Below are 26875 nucleotides of genomic sequence, written 5' to 3'. Positions count from 1 at the left end.
CTGCCCATCTCCTTCCCCCTCTCACAGCCCCTGGAGCTCGAGACCTAGGACCCTAAGAGGATGGGAGATGTACAACTCCTCACAGAAACTTCTCCTGTAACAGATGTTCATTCACCCCTCCTCAGAGCCTCCCACCAGACCAGGGAGGCTGAGTCTGTAGTCAACTCTTTTTGCCCAACCAGACCTGTGACCAGACTTTGTTCCTTCCAGAGGAAATCCATTTAGCATAAGTTATAGGACACCTCTGCCTAGGCAAGGGACAGGTGAGATGACCTCTCCGGGGACTTTCTGCCTGGGTCACTATCCCATTTGGGCCCTCTCAGCCTACTTTCTGGGTCTGGGGCAGGCAGTGGGCAAGGGCATCCCAACTCTGGATAACCAACCCTCCACAGAAAACACTATACTGAGGGGTGGGGCCCAGCGGGAACAGCAGCAGGAAGGGAGCAAGACCTACCACCTCTCAAATTCCAAACCCAGTCCCCCTCACCCTTACCTACAACCTTGGGCCTGAGGAGGAAGCCCTAGCAATACATTCTGCTTCTGTCCCAAGAAGAGCAGGGGTTTAAGTGTGGCCTCTGGGTCTTCCTCTCCCCTTTCCCATAGGTCTCACTTTCTGAGTCTTCTGGGAGAATTTGCTTTCCTAGGTGAAAGGGGGGCACAGGAGAGCAGCCAAAATCTAACATTCTTTCTGAGATCAGTTTCTTCCTGAGTTGTCCAAAAAAAAGAAAGAAAGAAAAGGAAAGAAAAGAAACAAAGAAAAGAAAAAGAAAGAAAAACAGCAAATTCTACACATCTTACAAAAATAAGAGGCCTAAAATATTAAACAAGCTACATTTCTGGGATTTCCCCCCTCAAAAACAAACAAAAAACCTTCTTTGGGTGGTTTTCTCTTTTTTGCTTGACTCCCACAGACCCAAGGTTTTGGCTGGGTGAGGGAGGTAGAGGACTCCCTACCCCCTCCTCAGCCCCTGGACCTCCGGATCTCCTGCAAAGGCGCATGTGTCTTTGAATGAGGGACAGAAGGCAGGGAAAGGGACCAAGAAACAAGAAAGGCTGGAGAGCAAGGGAAGGAGACAGAAGCATAGAGGGTGATAGAGACAGAGGGAGGAGCAAAAGAGAAACAGGGCTGGGGTGGGGAGGGGTGGTACGGTCAGTGACAAAGCGACAGGGAGAGAAAACTACGAGAAGGCAGAGAAAGGGGGAAGTGGAGGAGGGGGAGGAAGCCATTCAGAAAGAGAGGAGACAAAAGGATTGTGGCGAGAGAGCAGGAGTTCCTTAGGCCCCCTGGGCCGGCCGGCTGTGGGGCGGAGATGGCGAGCTTCCCGTCCACAATAAATAGGGAAAACCTGAGTACATAGCGCATATGGCATCTATCTGCCTAGCAGAAGCATTTTCCTTCCCACGAAAAAAACCCACAAGCAGCCCCCTCTTTTCCCTCACCCCGGCACGCCTAGCTTGGTGGGGTTAAAGACTTCCCTCCGGAACCGAGGGGGCGGCGGCTCCCGCGGCCTCCCCAGGCGAAGTCAGTGTCCGAAGCCGTACATTTTGTCCCACTCCACGAACAAGTCCAAGTCCTTGGGCGAGGCCCTGGGGCCCACCTTGGCCAGCGCCGCCTCCAAGTCCTTGTAGGAGAGGGGGCGCTGCAGCCCCGGGTGGCCAGCCCCGGCCGCAGCCTGCTGGCACAGCTGCCCCAGCTCGCCCCCGGAGAAGCCCTGGGTGCCCTGCACCAGGGCCGCCAGCTCCCGCTCGCTCAGCGCGCAGCCCTGCTGGGCCAGCGCCCGCTGTAGGATCTGCCCGCGAGCCGGGCCGTCGGGCAGCGTCACGTAGAAGCGAAGAGCGAAGCGCCGGCGGGTCGCCTCGTCCAGGGCCGAGGGCCGCGAGGTCGTGCCCACAACCAGCACGCCGTCGGCCCCTGCGCCGCAGCCGCCGTCCAGGCAGGCCAGGAGCGGCGCTTGCAGGGCGCCCGCGGGGGCCGCGCCGTCGTCCCGGGCGGGCAGCAGCGCGTCCAGCTCGCTGATGAGGAGCACAGCGGGCGGGCGACAGCGCGCAGCCGCGAAGGCGGCCTGGAGGAGGCGCGCACCTTCGGAGGCGCCTGGTGCGGCCAGCGTCGCTCCGCGCAGGCGCAGCAGCGTAGCACCCAGCTGGGTGGCCAGGCAGCGGCCCAGCAGTGCTTTGCCTGCGCCCCGCGGCCCGAAGAGCAGCACGGTCCGCGGCGGGCGCGGGCTGCCCGGGTAGGCGGGCGGCCTCAGTAGGGGCCACACCAGCTCCTCCTCCAGCGCCGCCTTGAGCGCGCCCTGGCCTGCCACGTCCGCCCACTGCACCGGCGGCCCGCAGTCCACCATCTTGCTGGTCACCAGCTCCAGGGCCCCTGGGTCCACACCTTTGGGAGGCTCCCCCAACGGCACCGCAAAGCCCCCGCGGGGAGCCAGCGCCGGGGCCCGCTCCGGGAACTTCTCAAAGGGCTCGACTTGTGGGCCGTAGACGGGAGAGCCCAGGACCTTGAGGGGGACGCCGCTGCCGTACTTGCCCGACGCCTCCTCGGCGGCTCCCGGCGGCTTAGACCGGAACCCGTTGCCCCGACACTCACCGTTGTCCGCGGCAGGGTAGGAGGTGCCGTCGGCCGCCGGGGCCTTGGCAGGCTCGTAGACGTACTTGCGGTAGCGGCCCTCGGCGCCCTCGTCGGCGGCCTTGCGCTTCAGCGACACCCCGGCCTCCGCGCCCGCCGCAGCCGCCTGGAAGCCGTAGGAGGCGGGCGCCGGCCGGGGCGGGGCGGGCGCGGGCAGGGGCGTGGGCGCCGCCAAGCCCGAGGTCAGGTAGGGGGCCGGGGGCGGGGCCGGCGGTGGCGGAAGGGCCGCGTAGCCCGGTTGCGCGGCGTAGCCCCCTGCCGGGTAATTGTACAGAGGCCCGGAGGGGCCGTAGCCCGGCGGGGGTGGGGGCTGCAGGAGCGCGGCCGGGGGCGGCGGGGGGAGCGCGGCGCTCGTCTGCGAGCAGTAACTGGGCGCCAGGTACCCGCCGCCGTAGCCAGCCGCGTACTCGGGTGCCGCCGACGGGCCCCCGCACGCGTTGCCGGCGTAGAGGGGTTCAGGCAGGTTCCCGGCTAAAACCGGGGATCCCCCGAGGCCCCCGGAGCCTCCCCCACTGCCGGACTTGGTTCCCGGGAGGCCCTCGTGGAGCGAGGCCAAGGGGTAGGGGTTCTCTGGCCCCGGCCAGGGCTCGGGGTCCCCCTTGGCGCCGTTGAGGAAGGCGGCGTCGCCGTAGCCTCCCAGGGTGGGGCGCTCGTAGGGCGAGTCCAGGACCCCCGAATATTTCTCTGCGTAGCGCTTGAGGAGGTTGGAGGCAGTGAGGGCAGAGATGTCGTCGTGTGCCCAAGCATAGTGGCAGCGCTGACGACCCCCAGGGGGCAACTCCAACTTGTGAGCTGGCGATGGGGTGGTGGAGGAGACATCCAAGTGCTGCTCTGGCCACTGGTTGAGGGGCTGGGCGTGTTCCGGTGTCCAGTGCATCTTCGACAGAGCTGCAGGCAAGAGAGAGGAGCGGCTAGGGAGGTCCTGCAGAACCTCTGCGGACCCACTGACCACCAGCCACAGGCCGACCCCCTTAGACCATAGCTTAGGACAGGCTGGTTTTTCGGCATCCACCACTCACCGATCCACTCTCCTGGGGCCCCCTTCTCCAGGCACCAAAAACACCATACTTGACTTGCCCCTCATGTCCCATGATCAAAGTTATCTGAAAACACTTTCCTCAGAACCAAGATGGATCTGGAAATGACATATTTGTTCCTAACTTCACCTTTAGGCAATGACTATTGTTCTGGCCTGGCCACTCCAGCCCTACCCTTTAGAACACATGGTCCTTTCAGACCTACTGTAGTGAACGGTCAGACAGTGGGTGCCCCTGGTCCCCAGCCCTTGCCCCCCCAGTGCTGGGAATAGTCAAACCTAGGTGGGGCTCATTCAGAAACAGATGTTTGCTGCACTTCCATCATGTGCTAGGCACTAGGGTTATGTAAAGATGAGTGAGGCCTGCCCAGAGCTCCTGGGCTAGCCCTGGCCCAGCAATCTGATAGTCCTGAATGCTCCGTTCACCTTAGCCTTCCCTGAGAGTTCAGTGCCCCCTTTGTCCCTGAAGTGAGGGTGCCAGTGTCCACAGTAGTGTCTCATCATCCCTGGAAAACCCCAGAGACTGACCCAGAAGCATTCACTTCATTTCTACTTGGTTTCTTCTATTAGTCTCTGCCTGATGAAGTCAGAGCACCTGGGTTCCAGACCCAAATCTGCTCATGAAAGCTGCCCAGAGCAGGTGCTGCCCCCTGCCTCATTGCCAGAATGTTCACCATCATACAAAAAGGTTGTTTAGAATAGACATATATTCTAGAGAAGATGGGGCAAAGTTACTCCACAGCAACGCAGAGTTAGTGCACATCATAGAAAGTGGGTCACAGATTCGTCTCTGAATTTACCAGGAACCAAAGAACTCACTTTGCAAAGTAAAGAACACTGTCATACTCCAAAGAGACGAAAATGTTCCTGGCATAGAAATCACAGAACTTTTTTCCATGGACCTCAGGAAGCCGACCTGTGAGAGGTAATAAACAATGGCCTCTTAGAGAGCCAGGCTGTAAACACAACAGTAATGTTACATGGCTGTTTCTTACAGTCTCTCAGCACCAGTCTAGGCATGAGTCAAACTGGTGAAAGGGATTCAGGGCCTGGGGAATAGCACTATCCAGGCACATGGCTCCAACTGGTTGGTGGCCTGATCTGAGGATAAAATCTCAGAGACTAAATGGGCCCATGATGTGCCAGAGACGGGTTTTGCTCAAACCTAAGCTTTTGATAAGACAAATTAACCTTACAGGTTCAACCTTCTTTCTTCAACAGAACTTTATTGAGCATATACTAAGTGCTGTGCTAGGCAAGGGGGCAGACTGAAAGGTGAATACGGTGGTTCAGCTAGATGGAGGAGACAGACAGACGACATCCTTTATAAGGGAGTAAAATAGTGGTGTGTGTCAGGGGCTCCGGGAGCGTGCAACGCCTGATTGAGAAGGCCTTTACTGGACCTTGAAGAGGAAGAGGCCAAGTCGACCAGACAGGCTAGAGGATTCCAGCACCTTCAAAGATGCAGAGCACAATGCATTCAGAAAGCCAGGGCTGGGCTAGCTCATATGCCCTATTCCCTCCCTCAAGATGCCTTACTGTCACCTTCTGGAAAACTTTAATAAATCTACAAATCTGTTATGTCTGTGATGTGAATTGTGCCCCTTTAGAAGTAGGGTTCATGTGCAGTGCACAACCTACATAACCATACATTGCAAACCTGGAGGGAGCACCAAGAAAGTTCAGATCACCGGAGCCTTGGAAGTGGGTACATGTCAGGGGAGAGGTAGAAGAGACTAAACGTAATTCAGCCTCTTCTTGGGTTCTCCACAGTTGCCCTTATCTGCAGCAACTTGACTGTACCGCCTCTTTGGACTGTGACCTGATGTCAATGGAAGACGATAGTCTTTGAAAACTATTCACTCTCATCTCCAGTGCCCTAGGGAAGGCATGCACTATAGGTACTAAAGCTTTAAAAGGGGTGTTCTTGAGGTGGTTTAGCCTCCATCTGAGAGGTGATCCTGGCCACCAATGGCAGAACAGAGTTGAGGATGAGCTCTGCGGGAGGCAGATGTGTAGCTCTCCAGCTCCTACTGAAGGGTCTCCAAGGGACAGAGGCTTTACCTAGTGTCAAAGGGGGTAACCCTGACAAGTCTCAAGTGGTTCCGGTTGCAGGGTCATAAGTGGTAACATCAGAGTCATACAAATGCAAATTTGTATTGTTGACATGGACCCCAAACCTGTTTTTTTCTATTCACTATCTGTGCTTTGGCTCCTTAATATGGAGAAAAGAGACTGGACCTTAACGAGAGCATTTTCCCTGAACTTACTAAACTAGGCACGCTGGGGGGAAAGGGCGGCCCCTGCCAGAAGGACATACCTAGATGAGGTAAGGAAGCCTCTGTGTCTGTACTCCTTCACACACTTTTCCTTCACCCTCTGCCAGGCCCTCTGCTCCTCCCCATCGCTGTCATGTGGTTCCTCCCTGCCTCTCTCACCTAGCTTCAGCCCTGGCCTGCAGCAGTCTTCGCTCAAGTCCCCACCTCTTGTACTCAGGCCCCTTCCACACCAAAGAACTCCACCTCAGCAATCGTGGACTCCAGGAACCCACACTCCAAACCTGTCCTCCCAGCTCTACACCCACTCTATCTCATCTACTCTGGGATTAGCCTCTTCCAGGCTGCTCCAAGCTCTACCCAGAGGGGCCCTTGTCCACAGCATCTCATCCGCCTGCTGGATATTTACCCTCCATCCCCTCAGGCACAGTCCTTCTGCTCCAGGCAGTGCCCTTTGGTTTTAGCCAGGGGCCCATGTCCCTCACATCTGGCCTTCTGTTTTCACTTTTATCTACATCTATATCCATTTTGCAAGCCAGGAGGCCGAGAGTCCCTGCACCCCAACCCATGACCACATCTGACCCAGGCTGGGACCTTGCCCCATTAATTAACTCTTCTTCCCCACTCCCGTGGCCTGGCTCCATCCCCCCAGCAAACTTTAAATCTTTCCCATATTCAAAAAGACCTACTTGACCTATGTCCCCCACTAACTACCAGCCCATCTCTCTTGCCCTTCTTCATTCTGCCCTCCAGCATCACTGTCTCCATGTAGTGATAGCGGGTAGAGCAGGCTGTCTCCCTGCCCCCAGCCTCGGGCCAGTTACACCCTCTCCCTCTCACACAGAGACTGAGGCCCAGTCCACAAGCTCCTGCTAGTCAGCCTCCCATAGGAGGGACCTTCCCTGGAGAGGAACCCCATCTCCTTCCCAGGTTCCTAGGACACACTCTAGTTCCTACATCAGCTGAGCTGGATGTGAGGAAAGACCCCAGAGACTTGGGGGAAAGTGTGGCCTGATTCAAAGACACCTGGGTTTGAATCCAGGTTCAGACACTTAACTGCATGAGCCTGGAGGTGGCCTGAAGCTCACTGAAGCTCAATTTCTCGGTCTGTTAAAGGGTATAATGCATGGCTTGCAGAGTGGCCATGAGGATTTCAAAAGATAACGAATGCAAAGTACACAGTCCAGTACAAAGCAGCATGATAAATGGTACAATTAAGAATCTAAGCAGTGGCCCAGCCTTACTGAGTGAATCCAAACAAGTCACTTCCCCCTGCGGTTGGGAGAATGTGGAGAATGTTCTGTGAAGGAGGTTCCCTCCAGCTCTGAAAGGACAGGCTGGTCCTTATGCCAGTTCCCCAGCACCCAGTGCTGGGGCAGAGCCAGCCCCTTGTTCTGTGCTTTACGCACTGTCCTGTGTAACCCTCACAACAGCCCTATGGGAAATACTATTGTCATCAGCCCCACCTGGCAGGTAGAGACGGAGGTACAGAGAGATTCATTCATCCCCAAGGTCACACAGCTGTCAAACAGGGGAGCAGGATTCAGACCCCAGCGCTCTAACTACAGGGCCCAGGCCATTGCCTCTTGGCTGCACTGCCTCCCTGGGCCGGCCCTTGGTACTCACAGCCAGAGGAGAGCCTGGGGCCATGACACAGCCTACACCAAGGCTTGTTTCCTTGGCCTTACGGAAACATGTTTCTGTGTTTGCCTGGGAATGTGGCTACACCACAGGTGCTGCAGCTTTACACTTCAAACCTGCAGTTGGAAGCACCTACGCCCTAGGGGAGATCCCACGTCACCTAGGCCCCCACGGGCAGGAGAATGCATGTTCTCTCACTGCGAAACAGCCCAAGTAGATGTGTCCCCTTCCCTGTAAGCTTGCCATCTGATAACTATTCATGCCCCTAGGCTGGACAGACAGTTCCTTATTTGGATCTGTGGCCTTCACTGGGGGTAGCTGGAACTCTAGGGAAAACACCACTTTTTGAAATTGCACCCTGTGGGGAGCAAGCAAGGTCAGGCTCCTGAAGCAGCTCTTTCTCTGCAGACTCTTGGAGGCTGGAACTCCACTTGACTCCACGCACAGAGTGCAGTCCTTCAGACTCACTGGTGATCAATAAATAGTAACAAAGAATTCCTTAAGCCCCTCCCCTCATTTGTAGGGAGTCTATCAGGATGGATGAGGGAAGTGGCTCGGCCTTCACAAAGGGTCAAGGCACTCAGTGCACTGATTTCAGCCTTCTTGGGCCTCTCGGATCCCCGTGGACCATGCCCAGGGCACTCTGTGCATCAGGCCTGGCACAGGCTGTGATCGAGTGATTTACAATAAGAAATATATATATTTAGTCTCTGCCCACTGTACCTGGCTCACAGCTCCTGAAACCCTTGGAATTTCCTAAGCAAAAGAGCAATGGGAGCATCTTTTGTTAGAATATTTGGTTTCCTGCCCTCAGTTCCTGAAACAGCTTCAGAGCAATAAAAGTGAAATGGGCGTCCTGTTATTCATAACAAGCCCCTTTCAACTGCTCCTGAGTTCATGTTAATAAGATGATTTTTGGAAAGTGCCTAGGTAACCTAAGGGTGGGGGCTGGTTGCAAGGGGTAACCAGCCATGATGGGTTGGAAACCTCAGCTCCCCACACAACCCTCCACCTCCTGGGAAATGGAGATGGGCCAGAGATTGCATTCAACTGCCAATGGCCAATGGTTTAATCAACTGTGGCTGTGTAATGAGGCCTCCACAAAACCCCAAAAGAACGGGGTTGGGAGAGCTACTGGGTTGGTGAACATGTGGAATTGCGGGGAGAGTGGCTCGCTGGGAGAGGGCATGAGAGCTCCGGGCCCCTTCCCACACACCTGCCCTGTGCATCTCTTCCATCTGGCTGTTCCTCAGTTATATCCTTTTATAACAAAACATAATCTAGTAAGTAAACAGTTTTCTTGAGTTCTCTGAACCATTCTAAATTAACCGAACCTGAGGAGGGGGTGGTGGAAACCTCTAATTCATAGCCCATGGTCAAAAGCACAGTTAACAGCCCAGACTTGTGATTGGCACCTGAAGGTGGCAATCTTGTGGGACCGGGCCCTTCACCCGTGGGATCTGACGCCATCTCCAGGTAGTGTCAGAACTGAGTTAAATTGATAGGACACCCAGCAGGTACTGCAAAACTGTCAGAAGTGAAGCAGTGAGGGAGAGTGATGGGGGCGGGGGACACACAGGAGGAGTGCGTTTCTCCCTCACACAGGCCTTAGACACTCCCACCCCCATTCTGGCATCAAGGGGCAGCAGACACCCTGAGCTGTCACTGTGTGACCCTAGGCAAGACACCTAAACTTTCCAAGCTTCACTATCTTCAGTTGTCAAATGAGACAGTTGGTATGGATGGTGGATCTCAAACTTCCTCTCACTAGGAACCCTTGAAGTCAGTTTTATACGGGCTGAGGTGGAAAGGGATCCCAATCAGGCAGTGTCAAAGCCCCTCTCCAACTCCCTAAGGAGGCCCCTAAGGCCCTTTCCCCATCTCACAGAAGGTCTCTGGGTGAGAATCCACTTACCCACGGCAAGGGAGGGGCTGCAGAACACAGGGCTGGGGGCAGGTCAGGAAGAAGGGGCAGCTGTGTGGCGGCTCCAGGCTTGTGTGGAGAAGGGCCCAAGCCACCCTCCTGGGCCTGCTCCTCGGGTTCCATTATCTCAGCCAGGGACAAAGGGGCTGGAGTGGAGAATCCCATTGTTGGGCCTCATATGGAAATCTCATTAATCTATTCACCGCGGCTCCCACAGGCCTTTTGTCCCAGGCTTTTTGTCTCCTGCTCACAACTGGTGCCCCGGGGGTCTCTGGCCGCCTGGCAGAGCTTGAACAGGAAGGTCCCCCATCAGCTGGGCCCTGCCCCCTTGTGCCAACCCCTAGTTACTGCAAGAGGAGAGGAGACGGTGGGTACCTAGAGGACCCAGAGGACAGCACAGGCCACCTGCCACAGCCCTTGCATCCACCACCCAGGAAGTTCTTCCCCCATTTCAGCCAGAGAGCAGCCCCCAGCATGGCTGGACCCCCAGCATCCTGCCCAGAGGACCCTTGGGGCCTGGCTTGGGGCCTCCCATGGGTAGGGCTCAAAAAATGTTTAGGAGATGAACCAAACCCTGAACCAGAGTTTTGCAGCTGCATTGCCAGGGCTGCAGCCCATTTTCTGCAGGTCCATGGACTTGTTTCCGTCCAACCAACAGACACTTTCATGTACCTTCAGAGGGCCGGGCCCTGAGTGGCAGCTGTCAGAAGAGTGAAACTGAATCGAACTGTGACCCATCCTCACAACTCTAGCGACTCTAGCACCCAACAGGGAGAAGGTGACGGTCTTCTTTCTCATGGCCATGAGAAAGAAAAGAAAAAAGAAAAGTAAAGGAGGAAGGAAGGGAAGGAGGAAGGAAGGAAGGAAGGAGAGGAAAGGAAGAGTAAGAAAGGAAGAAAAGAATGAATTCTGGAAGTTCAGAGGCAGGGGAACCTGTTTTTGGCGGGGATCAGAGCAGCACCTAAAATGGGTCTCTGTGGCGGCGGGCACTGGGCAGCGCTGGTGGACAGCTGAGCAGGGAGCGCGGGCACGTCCATGTCATCACTCCTGTGCAACACCCCACCTAAGTAGATACTCTTTACAGACGATAAAACTGAGTCCCAGGGAGGAGGTTCCTGCCGGCCCAAGGTCAGAAAGAGCGCTGCCTCCTTTTGGCCACTGTTTTCCCACCTCCACAGGCTGTGATCAGGCAAGGATGCATATCTAGGAGGAGCAGACCCAGGAGGGAGCAGAGGTCCACCCACCAGATCTAAAGGCTCCCCCTCCAGGTCCCTAAACTCACTCCTTAGCTGGAGAAATGGTGGAGAACTTGGAGCTGGGGAGCGGGGAGGGGAAGGCATAGGGAGATGAGGAAGGGGCCACATGCCATGAGCCCTGAGGACTAGGAATGGTCCCAGCCAAAAGAGACCTAGAAAAAAAATCAGCCCTGCTCTTTGAGGCCTACATGCCTTTTGTTCCCTCAGTTTCATCTGTTGGAAATGCTCTCCCTCTGCCCATTAGCTCTTCCCCATCCTTCAAGGCTCACGGCCAGTCCTGCCCACTTCATGCATCCTCCTTGGCCACTCCAGCCCTAACTGACCCCTTGCCTTTCGGGGGAGCTGGAGAAAGTCCCTCCTGGCACCAAGAACAGAGGACATCCTTCCTCTTATGCCCTGATCCCATCCCCTTTCAAAGCTCAGGGATGGGTTCCCTCAGTTCTCCCCTCTCCTGTGTGATCAGTTTGCCTCTCTGCTCATTCTCACCAGCCCAAAAACATGCTGTTATTTCTCCCATCTTGGGGTAGGGGAAGCTCAAAAGAATCTCTTGATCCCCTTTCAACTACATCCTATTGCTCTCTGCTTGCTTTTTACCAAAACAAAAAACAAAATAAAAACCAAAAAATGGTTTAAAAGAAATGTATACTACTGCCGCCGATTCCTCCCCCCCAATTCTCTCCTGAACCCCCCCAGCCAGGCTCTCACACCCAGCACTCCAGCCGCCTGCATGTGTGCTGTTCAGTCTGATGGCCAGTCCTCAGCTCAGGAGCACTGGGCTCAGCTGATCCCTCTCCTTCCTGAAGCTTCTTCCCTGGGCTCCCTGCCCCCTCTCCTCAGCCGCTTTCATGCCTCCTTTCCCTGCTGCCCTTTGAGCCCTGCAGAACCCAGGGCTCAGTCCTTGGAGCCTTCTCTCCACACTGATTCCTTGGAGACCCCATCCAGGCTCATGGCCTTGACCATCAGCTGTACATCGAGGATTCTCCAGCCTAGTTCTTCCCTGTGCACGTCCCACTGGCACAGTCAACCATCTTCCTGAACCCTCCACTTGAGTGTTTAATGGGCATAATCGACCTGCCCAAAAACCAAACTTCCTACTTCCTCACCCCACCCCCAGCCTACCCCTCCCCATCTTCCCCATCTCAGGAAGTGGTAGCTTTGTCCTTTCCAGCACTCAGGCCAGAAACCTCAGGGTCATCTCTTTCATATCTCAGACCAGCAAATCTGATTGGCCCCAGCTTCCAAATCTATCCAGGCTGCAGCCATCTCTCACCACACTGGTGACATCTCTCACCTGGGTGACGGCAACATCCTCCCACCTACCCTCCCCATGTCCACCCTGTCCCCTACTCTCTAGTCTCAACACTGTAGCCACAATGACCTTTAAAAACATGTCTGATCATGTCATTCTTCCACCTGGAAGCTTCCAGTGGCTCCTACTCACTGAGAATAAAATCCAGACTCCTCACAGTGGCCGACCTCTTCCTACTGACCTGCACCCGCTCCTGCCGTGCCTCCCCTCCAGTCACACACGGCTTCCTCACTGCTCCCCCCACACTGGTTTGGGGAGGGGAAGCTGGCCTTGCTGCACTCTGTGCCTATGACACTCTCTCCCCAGATCTCCGTGTGGCTCACACCCTCACTCACTTCAGGCCTCTGCTCAGCTGTCACCTCATCAGACCCTGGCCCTCCAACCTGATGTTCCCTGTAGCACTCTTCATAACCTGACTTACTTGGTGCTTTATTTTCTTGTACCTGCTAGAAAGTTGTATGAGAGTTGTTTTGTTCACTGTCATATCCCAAGCACCCAGGACACTGCCTAGTACACAGTAAGTTCCTAACAGACTCTGTAGTGTGGATGGATAGATGGGTGGATGGGAGGATGGATGAGCAAAGAGGCTTGAAAGTGCCTCTGTGTCCAAATAAAGAAAAAAAATCCGGGTGACTAAATATAAGCCCACATGAGGGGTTGAGGGTAGCAAGAGACAAAGCCCAGGGAATTACTGCAGGAGTGGGCAGGAAGGGGTTGCCTGGAATGGGAGTTTGTGTCTGTGAACACCAGAGGAAATATCCAGTCCTGGTCTGGCTGGAGCTGAAGGGTACCCAGCCCAGCCCCCACGGACCCCACCTGGCCTCCTTCTAAAAAATAAAAATCTTCCTCCTTCTCTCTTCCCCCAGCCAGGCCTCTGGGAGAGGACAAAAGGGGCGATGGAATTCCCATCAAAGGCCACCGGACACATGGTAAAGAGATCAGGGCCCTTGGGATCCTGCTTCCACGAGGTAGTGAGACCTCCCCGCCAGTGCGGCTCCTCTCTGGGATGGGGCTGGCCCGAGGGGGTGTGCTCTGGCGCTGGACTCCTCATATGTCAAATGCCAAACAGCAGGAGGCTGGCCAAGCAGCCCCCATCTGGGCCCTGTGTGTGCACATGCGTTGGGGGGAGGGGAGAGTGCAGCAATCCCTGCCTGTGTCCGCGGTCAGGGCCACAGACAAGCTGTGACCATCTGTTGTCGTCTTAAGAGGCCAGGCCAGGGGCCCAGCACCCTTGAAGATAAACCTTCCCTTTCTCCTAGCCTTCTGGTGTTTGCAAAGAACTTTAATAATGACCGTTCGGTTGCATCCTCACAATTCCCCTGCTAGATCAGCATATTCTCCCCATTTTACAGAAGAGAAAATGGAGGCTCAGAGATGAGGGAGTGATTCTCCCAAGGTCACAATTGCTAGTAGCAGGGAAGCTGGGACTCTCAGCCCATTCTGCCGGTCCCTCCCTATCCCAGCCTTGGCCAAGTTGCCTGGGTGCCAAATACAGGGCCCTCTCAGGGATAGCTTCTCAGGCACATCTCCAGCCCAAGCCTCCCCCAGCAACCCCCTCTTCCAGGAAGCCTTCTAGGACTGACACCCCCAAAGAAGTTCTAAGATGCCTCAAAGTCTAGAGCTTGGTACAGCCACTCCGTTCCCACCCTGGGCTGTTGGTCCCTGGGTATTGGGCCCCCTCAAGGGCCAGAACCTCTGAAGTGCCATTCAGCCACTCACAGGAGCAGATGACTTCCTAACTGTAGATGATCTGCACCAGGGCTGGGGCAGTCTGACAGACTGGGGAGGAACACCGCACGCTGGGGAGAACCTGCCTAAGGTCACACAGGCAGGAAGGGATCTGCACCTGAGCCTGGCTTCCAGCCCCTGAACCCCACCTCTAAGCCCATGCTGTCCAAATCGCAGCTGCTAGCCGCAGGGAGCTATTTCAATTTCAAATCATTAAAATGTATTAATTATTTAAAAAGGTAAATCATTTATTATGTATTAATTAATTATTGAAAAATAAAAAAGGTATAATTAAAGTTAAATTCAATGAAAAGTTCAATTCCTCGACAGCACTAGCCACACCCCAAGCGCTCACTAGTCACACGGGGTAGTGGCACCCGTGTGGACAGCGCAGACCCAGAACATCCCCATCATAACAGAAAGTTCTACTGGACAGTGCTGCTTTCATCCCATCCAGGGCTTGGCTCTGCAGCCAGGGTGCTTCCCACTACAACTGGCACCTTTGCTGCTTTCTCTTGAACTTGAACGGAGTCTCACTTCTTAGGGTCTCCACGTAGCATCTCTACAACTCAGACTCCGTTCCTCAGGACTCCTGGGTGGTGCTAAGGCCAGGCCAGGCTTCAGCTTCCCCAGGAGTCAGGGAGGAGGGGGCAGACGAGCTGGACCAACCACTCCCCAGCCTGTCCTGCCTGCCACCAGAGAGGAGGCGCAGACTGAAGAGGAGATAAGGACAGTAGAACTGGGCAGTTTGTCATCTGGCCCTTCAGGCTGTGCTTCCTTCCCTCCCCCATCAGCTGCTCAACACCCTTCCCCCTTCGCCTACCATCGTCATCCTCATCAAATCCTGAGGACAGATGGGGGCTGGCAGGGGAAAACGTGACCACAGTGAAAGCACTCTCAAGTGGCAACAGAGTCCAGGGGTCACAGCTGTGTCCCCTGAGGCCTGGCCAGTCCTTCATGCCCAGCCTTGTGTCAGCCAGGCCTGGACTGAAGCACATCTCAGCGAGGGGAGGGGGGAGATTGAGGAATCTTAGGGGGAGATTTAGGAATCTGTAGATGCTGGATTATTCCAGCAGACACAACCCCAGTTAAAAAGGTAGTAGGTCACATGGCCACTCATCCCTCCATCCATTCAGCACACACTGGCTAAGTCCCACCGCGTCAAGATGTAAGAGGAGGATGTGAAGATGGACAGGTGGGCTCCCTAACCAGCTTGACCAGGTAGGGATGTGGCTTGTTCTGGACGTAATCCTCATTGCAGGCTAGATGAAGATCCTTTGTCTCTGCCCAGTGGTCTGAGCAGAATGGACACCCCCCAACCCCCTCCCCTCAAACAGGCACACAGGGCGTGCACGCACGCGCGCGCGCGCACACACACACACACACACACACACACACACACACTCCCAGCTGCTGCCATGAACCCCTCTCCCCTGGTCTCTCTGGCCAATCACAGGACTGAAGGGTAAGTCCCACAGCCTAGTGGCCCCCAGGGAGTGTATTAGCACATTTGAACCACTCAACCTGCAATGACAAAGCTTGGGGCCTTGGGAGAAGACACAGCAGGAGAGGTGGGGGCCTGTGGAGAGCTGTCTTCCCTCCCTTCCCAGGGGAAAGCTTGGGACTAGATTAAGCATTCTGGGGCACAGAGGAATTTGAGGGCCCCAGCTCCGGCAGTGAATAAGCGATCCATAAAATCCCAATTTACACACTCACTGATCAAACAGCCCATCTACTCCACTAGGAGGTTGGGGGTGGCTCTTAGGCTTCCCCTATTCTCGCAGAAGGTCCTGGGGTACCAGACCCAGGACACAGGCAGCCGTTTCCAGTCCCACCCACAATCCCTGTGAGAGGCATCTATCCCCAGGGCTTGGGGACCTGCCTGTATCTCCTGTGATGTGGCTGCCTTTGGCAGGGGGTGGAAGGTGGTTCTCCAGGTCTGCCTTCCATGAATGACAGCTCTTTTTCCCTCCCGTGCTGCCTGGGGGCTGCCAGGGCTGACTTCAGCCTCGTCAGAGCTGCTTATCACTTTTCCAGCTCTGAAGCCCGACTCTCCTGCCCACCCTTGTCTTTCCAACACTCCCTCCATGTTTTTCTCTTGACCCTCCTCCTGGTGCTGTAGCTGCTGGGAGATGCTCCGAGCTCTTTCCTTCCATCCACCGCATCACACCCCTTCCCAGGCTGGGCGATAGCCTGGAACACACAGCAGGTGATACCGATTTTCTAGCGCCAATTCATCTCCCTGGAGACACCAGGTAGGTGGAACTAGCCTAGTTATTACCCTGGCCCCTTCTCCCAGTTGTCTTCACCTGCCTCAGTTTTGGTTGCTTCACCTAGTCAAGCTGCCTGAAATTTCAGCAACAGAAAACCATTCTGGGTAACAAGCATCCTCTTTTAAACCAGGAGGTTGCAGGCTATCAGCCACTCGCCCCTTGATGATGGTTAGCAAAGTTGATTTGCTTCTCCCAGGCCTGCTTGAGATGAGCTGTACTGAGCAAGTAAACTTTCCATCCAGGCCAAGTAAAGCAAGGCTTCAGGGCTGGTAACTGCTTTAAGGGCATCCCAGCCCAGCCCACCACATCCTCTTCTGCTACTTGAGCTGTGTTGAAGCAGGTTAGGGAGGACTTCAACTCCTGGGCCCTGGGACAGGACAGAAATGGTAGGAGGGGGTCACCCTACGCCCATGCTTTCCAGAGGGCTTGGCAGGTCAGGCTGTTACCTCCCAGAGGCTACTGCATCTTGGGCAGGGGTTCAATCTGCACGATGTCATTCGGTCCCCTCAACAGGCTGAGAGGAGGGGATTACAGCACCAGGCCATTTGACAGCAGGATACTCTCTTTCCCTTCCTCTCCCTTTCCTCACCTTCACTGGTTGCTCCCAGGGACCCTCAAATGCACCCTGGACTCATTGGTGACTTGAGTTAGGCAAGTGTCTGAAGACCAGCCTGAAAAACTGACCCAGGGCTGGGGGTCTCTGAGCCCAGCCTGGCCATCCCAGGGGTCCCTCTGGAGGTCAGGATCCCATCTTCTTCCTGGGGCTCAGAAGATGCAGGGCATGGGTCAGTCTCTGAGATGTGGGACAAGTGTCTCAATCTCTGTTTCTTCCGGTGTGAAACAGGGGACCCAGCATGTCCCTCACAGGCTGGCAAGAGGGCAGCGAAGAAAGGTTGGTACTTTCTTCAAGACTGGCTAGAGGGGGGGCAGGACACCAGGCTGGACTCTGACTTGGCACCCACAAGGGCCAGCCAGATGCTTCAGCCTGGGGAAGACTAGTGAGGGATGCCTTCTGGCACCAAGAGGATCCAATGGGCCTGAGGGACTCCAAAGAGGGAAGTGCAGTTCCCAGCTGCCTGCTGGGCCCCAGCGTGGAGGGCACCGCCCTGCAGTGTGAGGTTCCTGTCCTGCCCCTCTCAGCTGTCAAGTGGGACTGTGGGGGGAACTGAGTCCCAGACCACAGCTTCCCTGGACATCCTCACCTGACCCCCGGCCCCTCTGCCCTGTGTCCTGGGGCACCTCTCACCTGCTCCTCCTCTGCCCCAGGGCCCTGCCCCTTCTCCTGCCCCTTGTGCCACTTAGAAACTGCCCAGATAAGGTCAAATGCCCTTCAGGTCCCTCTTGAGAGACACCATGCCAGACCCAGCTTCATCTGGAGCCACACTTTTCGTGTCCCTGGGAATCTTAGGGGGCACTCGGCTTCTCACTACAGTGTAGAGACAGCAGCAGCCGAGCACAAGGCACCTGAGGACCTCGACGAGAGGGTGAGCAGGTGTGAGTCAAGCAGGCACGCGGTGGAGGTGGCAGTGGCACTGTGGCTACTGGCCAGCTTGGGCACCGCTGCTCTCTGGGCTGGGTCAGACCCTCCCAGTGCCTGTCTCCTCGTGGATCTGCATCTGGGGCTCCTCGTCCCTGGGGACCTGGCCCCTGCAAGAGGATAAGGTCAGGCTCTTTCCCAATTTTCAGCCACAGACCCCTTTAAGTCTAGTAAATCATGACCTGTTCTCAAAAATACTTTTCAATGCATAAGATAAAAATACACACACAAACAAAAAAGAAAACAAAAATAAAAATTAAAAAAATACACACACAAAATATGTTTTTGTAACGATGTATGGAGACAGATGTTAGCTAGACTGACTGTGGTGCCATCTCCTAATATATACAAATATCCAATCGTTCTGCTGTACACCTGAATCAGTTACACCTCAATCAAAATAAAGAATACGTGGGACCACTTGGTCAATTTTACCTCATTAAAGCAGAGAGGGGATAAAATTTTAAAAATATATGGGGCTACAAAGGGAATTAATAACACTGGAAGACAGCTCCATCCATGAACTTCTCAGGGACCATAGACCGCAGGTGTCAGCCCAAGAGACAAGAGCCGCCTCTCAGACCCCACCCCCTCCCCCAGCCAGGTTTAGGATCCAAGGTTGACTTGAGTCAGTTTAGGTGGCATGTGACTTCCTAAAAGCTTAAGCTTTAAAGTCTAGGTCATCCTATGTTCCCAGGCCCATATATGCCCCTCTCCCTGTGCACAGGGGTGGGTGAGAGTCGCCCCCACCCCTGCAGGGCCAGGCCCGAGCTGAGGCAAGGAAGCAGGCCCAGGCAGCCCACCCAGGCTTCCCCAGCAGCTGCCTCTGCCCCCTCCGACTCCATTCCCAGCCCTGGGGGTGCTGAGCTGAGTAACTCCAGCTATGCAGCCCAGCCGGTCTCCCTGGGCTGGAGTGGGCAGGGCTGTCCTCAAGGGGGTGGCCCCCTACAACTGCAGGGCCACAGGAACAGAGAGAGAAAGAGAAATCGGGGGAGTGCCAGGCAGAGACTGAACCACCACAGCAACTCCCGTTGGCTCCAGTCCGGGACCCCAACACCTGTGCCAGGTGCTGCTGTAAGTGCTGGACACACATGAGCTCATTTCATCCTCAGAAAAACCCCAGGAAGGAAGTACAACAGTTACTCGCAGGTTCCAGAGGAGGGAATTGAGGCACAGTTAACTTGCCGAGGTCACCAAGCTAGGACATGCGGCCGCCCACCAGGGCAGTCTGGCTCCAGATGCTTTTCTGCCTCTCACGTGACAAGCCGATGCTGTTCCCATCTAACAGCTAAGGAAACAGAAGTATGTTGAGCCCCAGCATCTTCATCAACCTTCCCTTCCCCTCTTAGCCCCTCTTCTCTCGAACGCTACCTCCCCATACTCAGCCACAAATCCCGGAGCTTAGCACATTTCCAAAGTGGTTCTCACTGCACCATGTAAGTCCTTGCGGGTCTGAGCCCCAAGACCCTGGTTACAGTCGCGGCCAAGCACTGAGGAGAGTGATCAGAGAGGCAGGGCAGCGAACTGCCTGTAGATTATGACCAGGAAATGGGGAGTATTTCCTCAAAAGGAGAAAGACTTCTGAGGATTGAGTATCTCGAGTGCCTGAACCACCTCTGGGTGGCCGACTGTGCAGCTCTGTGCAGCCCCTCAGTTCCTGCCCCTCCCCACGGTCCTTGAATGAGGTGAACCCGCTATCAAAGATTTTTGGCATAATGTTAGCTGTCAGAATATGTGAGTTGTTTCTACAAGTGATGAGCTCCCCATCAATAGAGGCATTCAATATGACAGGCTGTCTAGTGGGAGGCGCCTCCCCTTCGCAGTCCTTCTGCGTCATCCCCACTTACACGTCCAACGTGAACCCAACAAGTCCCAAACTGAACTCCTGACTACCCCGCCCTGATAAGGCAGCTCCATCTTTCCCAACAAGGGGCTCAGACCCCAAAACTCTGGCCTGAAGAGGGCTACAGGTTGGAAGACATGACACGAGAATGGCCATCCCACACAGGACACAGTCCACCTGGAAAAGGAGCCCCTTTCCTAGGGGGGTAAGTGTCTGGCCACTCTCTCTGAGGAGCTGGGTGGAAGGGGTGATCTCCCCGGGGGGCCAGAGTTTCTGGGGAGCCGCTCTACCCCAACAGAAACTGCCAGGTGGACTGGGTGGGGTGGAAGCACACGGTGCAGAGAGGCCGGGGGAGTGTCTTTTTTCAGTATAACTCAAATATCTCACCAGTTTTCTTTCCGCACTGGCCTGGAAAGAAGAACAAACATGCCCAGACTCTCAAGCATCCAAGGGCCCAATAGGCCAGTCAGCAGCAGGTGACTCTCCCTGTTTCCTAATTCCCACTGAATTAGCACCTCTGTCACCTATGAACAGACTCCCTCGGGGAATAAAGAAGTCTCCTCGGGACGCTGCTGATGATGCAAGGCCCTGCTGTCAAGTAACTGGTCTTTCCCACCCCCAGCCCCTAGTCTCTCCTCTCCAGCCCAGCCTGTGTCCTGTGAACCGCTCTGAGCATGCCGCTCCCCAGCTCACACACCTTCAGTGGCTTCCTTCTACGCAGGGAACACAAGGAGAGGTTCCGAAAGCGTAGCCTGTCCTTCTGCCTTTTCGCTGCTCCCTGACTGTCTTGTAAGCTCACTGAAGCTGAGACCACATCAGAAATAATGTTGTTATTGGGTGAATGGCTACCCAGATAAAATATCCAGGCCTGGCTCAGGGCCCGGCCGAGTGTGTGATGAGCGTGGTGGTGTTTCACTAGGTGCCATGGCAAAGCGAACAGCGCCAGGGCTGGGGACGCACTCCACCCCTCCCTGGCCACACGGCAAGCCGAGGGTTGCCATGGGAGACCGGAGGCATGAAAGCCCCACTGAGGGCTCAGTATGTAGGTGCCTACTGAGTGTGTGGGGAGTCTCAGGGGCCCAGGAATCCCTGCCCTGGCTGGGTACCTCCTGGAGCTTGGCTGAGGTACACCCACAACCCAACAGTGCTAGGACCCAACAGGTGCCCAACAGAGGTTGCTTAGAGTCAAATGGGGCCTCGTTGTCACATCTTCCCACTCATCCCCGATTAAATAATCCCAGTACCAGGCTGAGGACCAGGTGGCCTGAGTCTGCAAGGCAGAGAGGGCAGGTGGAAGGAGGGAGGTGGAAGGAGGAAGGCTTCCACCTCCCAGATTCCAGAGGTAGCCAAGTGAGGTCTCCTCTCGTCCATCTCCTGAGCTCTCCTCTCTGCCCTGACTCTACTTTGGAGAGAGCTGAAATGATGGTCCAGCTTCAGACCGGAACTTTCACACACGTCCTCTTCTTCTCCTTGCTCCTATGCTGGGAGGTGGTTCTCTGCAGTCCCTGGGTTCCGAGTCAGTGAGCAGGTCACCAGAGGTAGGCATGTGCTTCAGAGACAAAGGGCACACCATGTGAAACCAAGGCCTCTACTACCTATGAACTCACTCAGTAGTGTTCTTACTCCCATTTTGCCCATGAAGACATTGAGACCAAAACAGAATTAAATGACTTGTCCAGGGTGATTAGGCCTGATTAGTGGCAGGGTCATTGCAGCCCAGGGCTTGGCCCCTAGGGTGGGGGCCATGATCTGTCATCACAAAATGGGGTTGGGACCACAGGATGGCCCAAGGCCACTGCCCAACACTCCCATTCACTGAGAACTCCCTACCCCACCACCAGTCCCCAAGGTGAATTACAAAGGGAGATACTGTCTAAACCTCCAAACTAAAGGGAAAGAGACCAAGGCTCCTGGGCGGTCCCCACAGCAGTCCCCTCTCTTTGGCAGGACCCAGCAGGGGAATGTCAGCATCAATAGCAATCACAGATGGTCCCAACTCACGACGGTCTGACTTACAATTTTTCGACTTTACATTGGTGCAGTACGCACACAGCAGAAACCATACTTTGAATTGTGAATTTTGACCTTTTCCCGGGCTCCGATATGAAGTATGATACCCTCTCTGATATGAAGCATGTGAAGCCACAGCTCCCAGTCAGCCGCCTGATCACGAGGGGAAACCACTCACACACTCTTAGCTATTCTGCACCCAGACAACTGTTCTGCTTTTCACTTTCAGTACAGTCTTCAATCATTCACATGAGATATTGAATACTTTATTTTTAAAAAACACTTAGCCATAACATAAGTATTCTGAGTATGTGTAAGGTAGGCTAGGCTAAGCTATGATATTCAGTAGGTTAGGTGTATTAAATGTGTTTTCAACTTAAAATGGGTTGATCAGGACATAACCCCATCGTAAGTTAAGGAAGATCCGTATAGCCCTGAGCACTGTCACCTGCACTTCTGACCAGGCCCTCACAGACCCATAGTCCCTCAAGACTAAGACCAGGGATCCCAGCTCCTGCCTCATTTAATCCTCACAATAATGTTTATGAGGAGGGCCCCATGCTTAGTCCCATTTCACAGATGAGATATAGAGTAATTAGTAAGTGCTACATGTTAGCTGTGATTCATCAAGATGCTTATGAAAATGCTCAGAAAAGAGCTAGACTCTTTTGCCCCCATCCTTGTTCCTGGGGACAAGTGGATCCTAAAACAAAATAACCTCTGGACATCCTTTCTCCAGGTGACACACTCAGAGATGAGATGACTAACCTATACACTGACTGAGGCAGTGTGAACATTTCCTGCTCAAAGGCTAGCCCAGAACCTCATCCAGTACCCCTGGTCCCTGGCTTGTCCAGTCCACAGGCCATGGAGACAGCACTGAGTGGAGGTCAGGAGTGCTGGGCTGCAGGCCCACTCTGCTCTCAGCACTTCAGAGGGGTTTGGACTGCAGGGAGGGTTTCTTGCTGTAGGGTCCATAAAAGCTTCAGGGGGTCCAAGAACCCTATAAAGCAGAATGCAAAGTCTTGTGTTGATCATGGAAGTGTATTTTTCTGGGGACAGCTTTTGTAGGTCCTTCTGAGGGGTCTGTAAATCAAAAAAAGTTACAGACCTGGGACTGGGTAATCTTGAAGACCCCTTCCATCCCTAGTACTCTTAGCTTACATGAATTTAAACATAAATTCCACTCCTCATCCTTCAAGGCCAACTCAGCAGCCACTCTAGGAAACTCTGGGATTTCCTGCTTCCTTGCAGCACAAGGCTTGGGACTCAATGCATCAGGACCCACAAAGCCTTGCAGGGTCCCTCCTACCTTGATCTTCCCACTAGCCTGCCAGCTCTTGAAAGGGAACAGGGCCAGCCCAGGGCTGAGATGACAGAAAACACAAGTATAGCCCACGGTCGGCCTAGTGGGGCTCACCCCAGCCCACAGCCTCTGTCCACTGGAAGACAGAGGCTCTCGGTGTTGTGGACCACAGGTGTACCCAGCCTCAGGTCCACCTCTCCCCACTGCAGCCCTGGAACCTCACTGAGCCAAGCTCCCTCTGGGAATCTGGTTTTCATTAAATCAGGCAGAGGAGTCATTAACTGCCAGCCAAGTCAAGAAGAAGCAAATTTCTGCTAGAAGGCACAGGGAGGGTAAGGGAGACCAGCCTGTCCCCTGCCCTCCCTGGCTGACCGATGGTGGGGGAGGTGGGGGCAGGGAGTCTGGGCTCCTAAGGGTCCAGCAACTGCAGCAGTAGGAGCTGGGGGTGGAGAGAGGGAGCAGTCTTAGCCCAGATAATAAGCAATTGTTAATGTGATCCATATGGATCCTGACTGGCCTCTCTGTTTAACAGGATGATAATGGCAGGAGAAGAATGCTGGTGTGTGGGGAAAGGAAGGGGCAAAGTCCTCCCCAGACTTGGGGATGGGGGAGGGGTCAGCAATGAGGAGGACGAAGAGCCCCACCCAGGGGTCTCCACCCATCCAGGAGCAGAGCTGTTTGCCTGAAAGTGTTCAGATGCCATGCTTTGCAGGCTGTCCTTACAAAACCCCTTCTATTCTGCCAACAAACATTTATGGAGCACCCACGAGGTGCCAAGCCCCGTGCCAGGCCCAGTGGGGACAGGGTGCACGGAAGTATATGCTCCACCCCTGTCCTCCAGGAGGCAAAGTCTAGAGCCGACTCAGCCACAGAGGCTGGGGGAGGCACAGGTGCAGGGCTAGGAGAACATGTCGGGAGGAGCAAGTGACAAGGGCTGGGGCCCTGGGGAGGCTACACGGAGGAAGTGTGGCATCCGAGTTGGGCCTTGAAGAATGAGGAGGTTGTGGAGAGACAGGGACAATGGGGAAGGCATTTGGCTGAGGGAACAGCAGGAGCAAAGGCAGAGAGGCGTGAAATTGCGTGGAGAGTCTGAGGTCTCAGTGATAAAGCCGCAGCCCAGGCAGGGGGTGGGAGGGGATTCTTGCTCCATAAAAAGCTGTGGCCATGGATGACCAGGAGGAAGGCACGAAAGGGCTCTGAGAACAACACTTTCGGGTCTGTCCCTCTCCCCTTCCCCTCTCCAGCCTGCGCACTGGATTGATTGTCCACTCATGGGATCCTCAGCCCAGTCCACCCTTACCCTACAGCCAGAAAATCCCTCAGGGCCTCGGAGGCCAAACTCAGGTGTCTCTCAACCCTCCTCTTCGTCTCCCAGGGAGATGGGGGGGGTCCCCTGAGAAGTGGGGGTTATCTGGGCCCCCCAGGAGCAACTCCCATGCCCCACAGAGCTAATTCCCTTTGGCCCAAGAGGGCTTTTCTCCAGAAGATATTACAGGGAGGGCACTAGGGTCGCTCCTTACAGGGGTGGCTGCCGCAGACACCAATGGAATCAAAGGGAAATAAATGAAATGGCGTTAAATATGGGAAAGGGGGATTTACGAGGCCTGTCACCGGGTGGAGCAAGGCCGGCCGGCAGACCCCGCCCCTTTCTCGCCCACCCCAGGAAGTCCCGCCCCGCCCCTTGCCCCGCCGCCCCAGCGGCCGCCTGGTACCCGCGCGCGGCTGGGTCCCGCAGCGCTCAGCACCGAACCTCCCAGCCTGGCGGTCCTCTGGGGCTACTACACAGCGGAGAATGGCATTTGCTCCAGGCTAGGAGCTCCGGGATGGGGCCTATGAGGAAACTCAGACCGGCCGTTTCTAGAGGATGCCCAGGGGTTTAGGTTGGGCTCTGGGAAGGTCTGGGGCTCCCTGGGCAGGGTCAGAGTTCTTTAGTCACAGCACCACCTGGCCCATTCCAGCGACTCCACAAAGAAGGCTCTGGGTCCCGAGAACCGCCCTGCTGAAGCCCAGAGTGGGGCTCGAACTGGGTCCCCATTCCTTGCTGCCTGGCGGAGGGCTTGAGTCCGCTCAGCCGCGGCAACCCAGGCGAACGATAACACAAACATTCTTCCGTCCTCTATTCTCCTCCAAATTAGGTATCCATGGAGACAGAGCCTGGCAGCCTGACAGCCCCACGGCCTAATCCTGATTTAGTGACCGTCCCTTTAACAGCCCACCCACCCGTCCACCCACCCCTGCGCTCCAGGCTCCGGGCTGCTGCTTGGCGCAGGCTCCAGGCCGCTCACTCTCGCCCCCGTGCATACCCCTTCCCAGGCCTCCTCCGCCCAGGAGGCTACGGGGACTGGAGGGGCCAAGAAGGGGGCTTACGTTTGCTGAGCACCTACTGTGTGCCCAACCCTTGCTGAGGACTCTCTACAGAGCGGGTTCCTTAGCAAGGAAATCGGTGTAGACCAAGAGAGGGCTCTTGGAGTGGGGAAGTTTAAAGGGCTAGAGGGAGGGAGATGGGGAGGGGGAGAGTGAGGGAGAGAGAGAGAGAGCGCGAGCGAGCGAGCAAGCCAGGAGCTAGAGGGTCTCCCTTGCAGCCTGTAGCCCACGGGTGAAGGTAAGTGCCGCTTCCTGCAACACCCCTCTGAGATAGGGGCTATGCTCTCCCGGGTCAGAAAAGAAAGGCAGGGGGTTGGCGTGAGGGACGCAGGCCACGAAGTGGCCTCGGCCTCCTGTCACTGCCCCGTCACGATGCTGGGGAATCTCCAGGCCTGGAACCCAGTCCCCACCCCCCTCCCTCACACACAGGGGCCGCTGGACAAAGACCTGACGGAGTGGGAGGGGCCTCGGGCCGGCCCTCGGGCTCCGGACACTGGCTCCTTCTGGGACCCGAACCCACAAATACTGGCTCCCCACCCCCAATCCCGCAGGCTCCCCCCAGAGCCTGCCGCTCGCTATTGCTGCAGCCTCGGCACGAAAGGGGGCGGCGAAGAGGGTGCCCGTCGGCGGCGGAGAGGAAAGCCCCTTCCCCGCCCGCCCCTTCCCCCCGGGAAGTGACCCTCGGCTCCCACGCACCCGCCCGGGTCTCTCGCTGGCCTTGCCCTTCGACCCCCACCTCGTTGAACCCCGCGACCCGCAGCTCCCGTCCTCTCCGGCCCTCGCACTGCCCCGCGCCCGCGGACAAAGCTCCGGACACCCCGACCGAACGGTCACCACCCCCTGACCCCGGCCCGCCCGCGCGCTCGCGTGCCTGCCCCAGCCAGGCCCATGGGCCCCGTACCTCGGCATCCCGGCCGGGTCCTAGGTGAGTGTGCGCGGCCTGGCGGGGCGTCCGGCCCTGGAGCCGGGGCGCGGGCCGGGGGCGACAGGCCGGGGCCGGGGGGCAGCGGCGCTCACCATCCTGGAGCCGCTACTGCTGCGGCTGCTGCGGCCGCAGCGGGCGGGAGCGGGACTGGGCAGTGGGGGTGGCCGGACAAGAGGCCGCCCCGGCTCCCCCCTCAGGCAGGACCCCCACCCCCACCCCCGCCTCCCCTCGCCCGCCCCCAGCGCCCTCCCTCGCAGGCCTTTGCTCCCCTCCCCTTTGCCTGCTCCTCCCCTCCCCAAGTGCCCCTCCCTTCCCCCCAACTCCCGCCCCTTCCCCGGCCCTCTCCTCCGGGGCTGCTTCCCCGCCCTCCCCTCCTCACCCCCGCCCCGCCCCCACCTCCCCTGGGCCCGTCCGGCCCCTCCTCTCTACCCGCCCGCCTGGCCCCGCCCCTCTCCTCCCCTAGCTCTAAAATAAATTAGCCACAGAGGGGAAAAAAGAGCAAATGACCCTTGGTGTGGAGTGTCCTTGCGCCACTCTCAGGCCTGCCCCCGCCTCTCCCGGGCCGTCGGAGCGGGAAGTTGAGGTGGGGGTAGAGGCCGGGGAGGGTGGGGAGCGGTCCCCGAAGGGGGAGACCAGGATTGAGCAGCAGGGCCGCCGAGCGTGTCCGCCGGGTGTGAGAGGCTTCCTGGGTCGAAGGGCAAAGGGGAAGACAGCCGGCCCGGCCCGCCCCGTCCGCTAGCTGCCTTCTACCTCTTCTCCCTGGTCTACCTCTGCCCCTCGGCCAAAGCCTGGTGGACTCACTTTCATCCCCCGCTCCTGGT

The 26875-nt window shown here is 56.3% G+C and overlaps 1 protein-coding gene across 3 annotated transcripts; it reads right to left on the bottom strand.

Annotated features, from left to right (window-relative positions):
• Nucleotides 1-1358: 1358 nt before the first annotated feature.
• On the bottom strand, nucleotides 1359-26875 carry FIGNL2 (fidgetin like 2). Of its 3 annotated transcripts, none has more exons than XM_074374856.1 (2): nucleotides 26031-26875; nucleotides 1359-3514 (listed from the first exon to the last, which is right to left on the bottom strand). In XM_074374856.1, exon 2 carries the CDS (start codon nucleotides 3501-3503, stop codon nucleotides 1524-1526), a length of 1980 nt encoding a protein of 659 aa, XP_074230957.1. In that variant the 5' UTR covers nucleotides 3504-3514; nucleotides 26031-26875; the 3' UTR covers nucleotides 1359-1523. The 3 variants fall into 3 exon arrangements, with proteins under 3 accessions (XP_074230957.1, XP_074230958.1, XP_074230956.1); XM_074374857.1 differs by lacking the exon at nucleotides 26031-26875 and adding an exon at nucleotides 9495-12055; XM_074374855.1 differs by lacking the exon at nucleotides 26031-26875 and adding an exon at nucleotides 4482-9484.

The sequence above is a fragment of the Camelus bactrianus genome, chromosome 12, assembly GCF_048773025.1.
Source record: "Camelus bactrianus isolate YW-2024 breed Bactrian camel chromosome 12, ASM4877302v1, whole genome shotgun sequence".
Taxonomy (NCBI): Eukaryota; Metazoa; Chordata; class Mammalia; order Artiodactyla; family Camelidae; genus Camelus; species Camelus bactrianus.
Note: the sequence above shows the minus strand (reverse complement) of the source record. Positions and strands in the feature narration are given on the sequence as shown.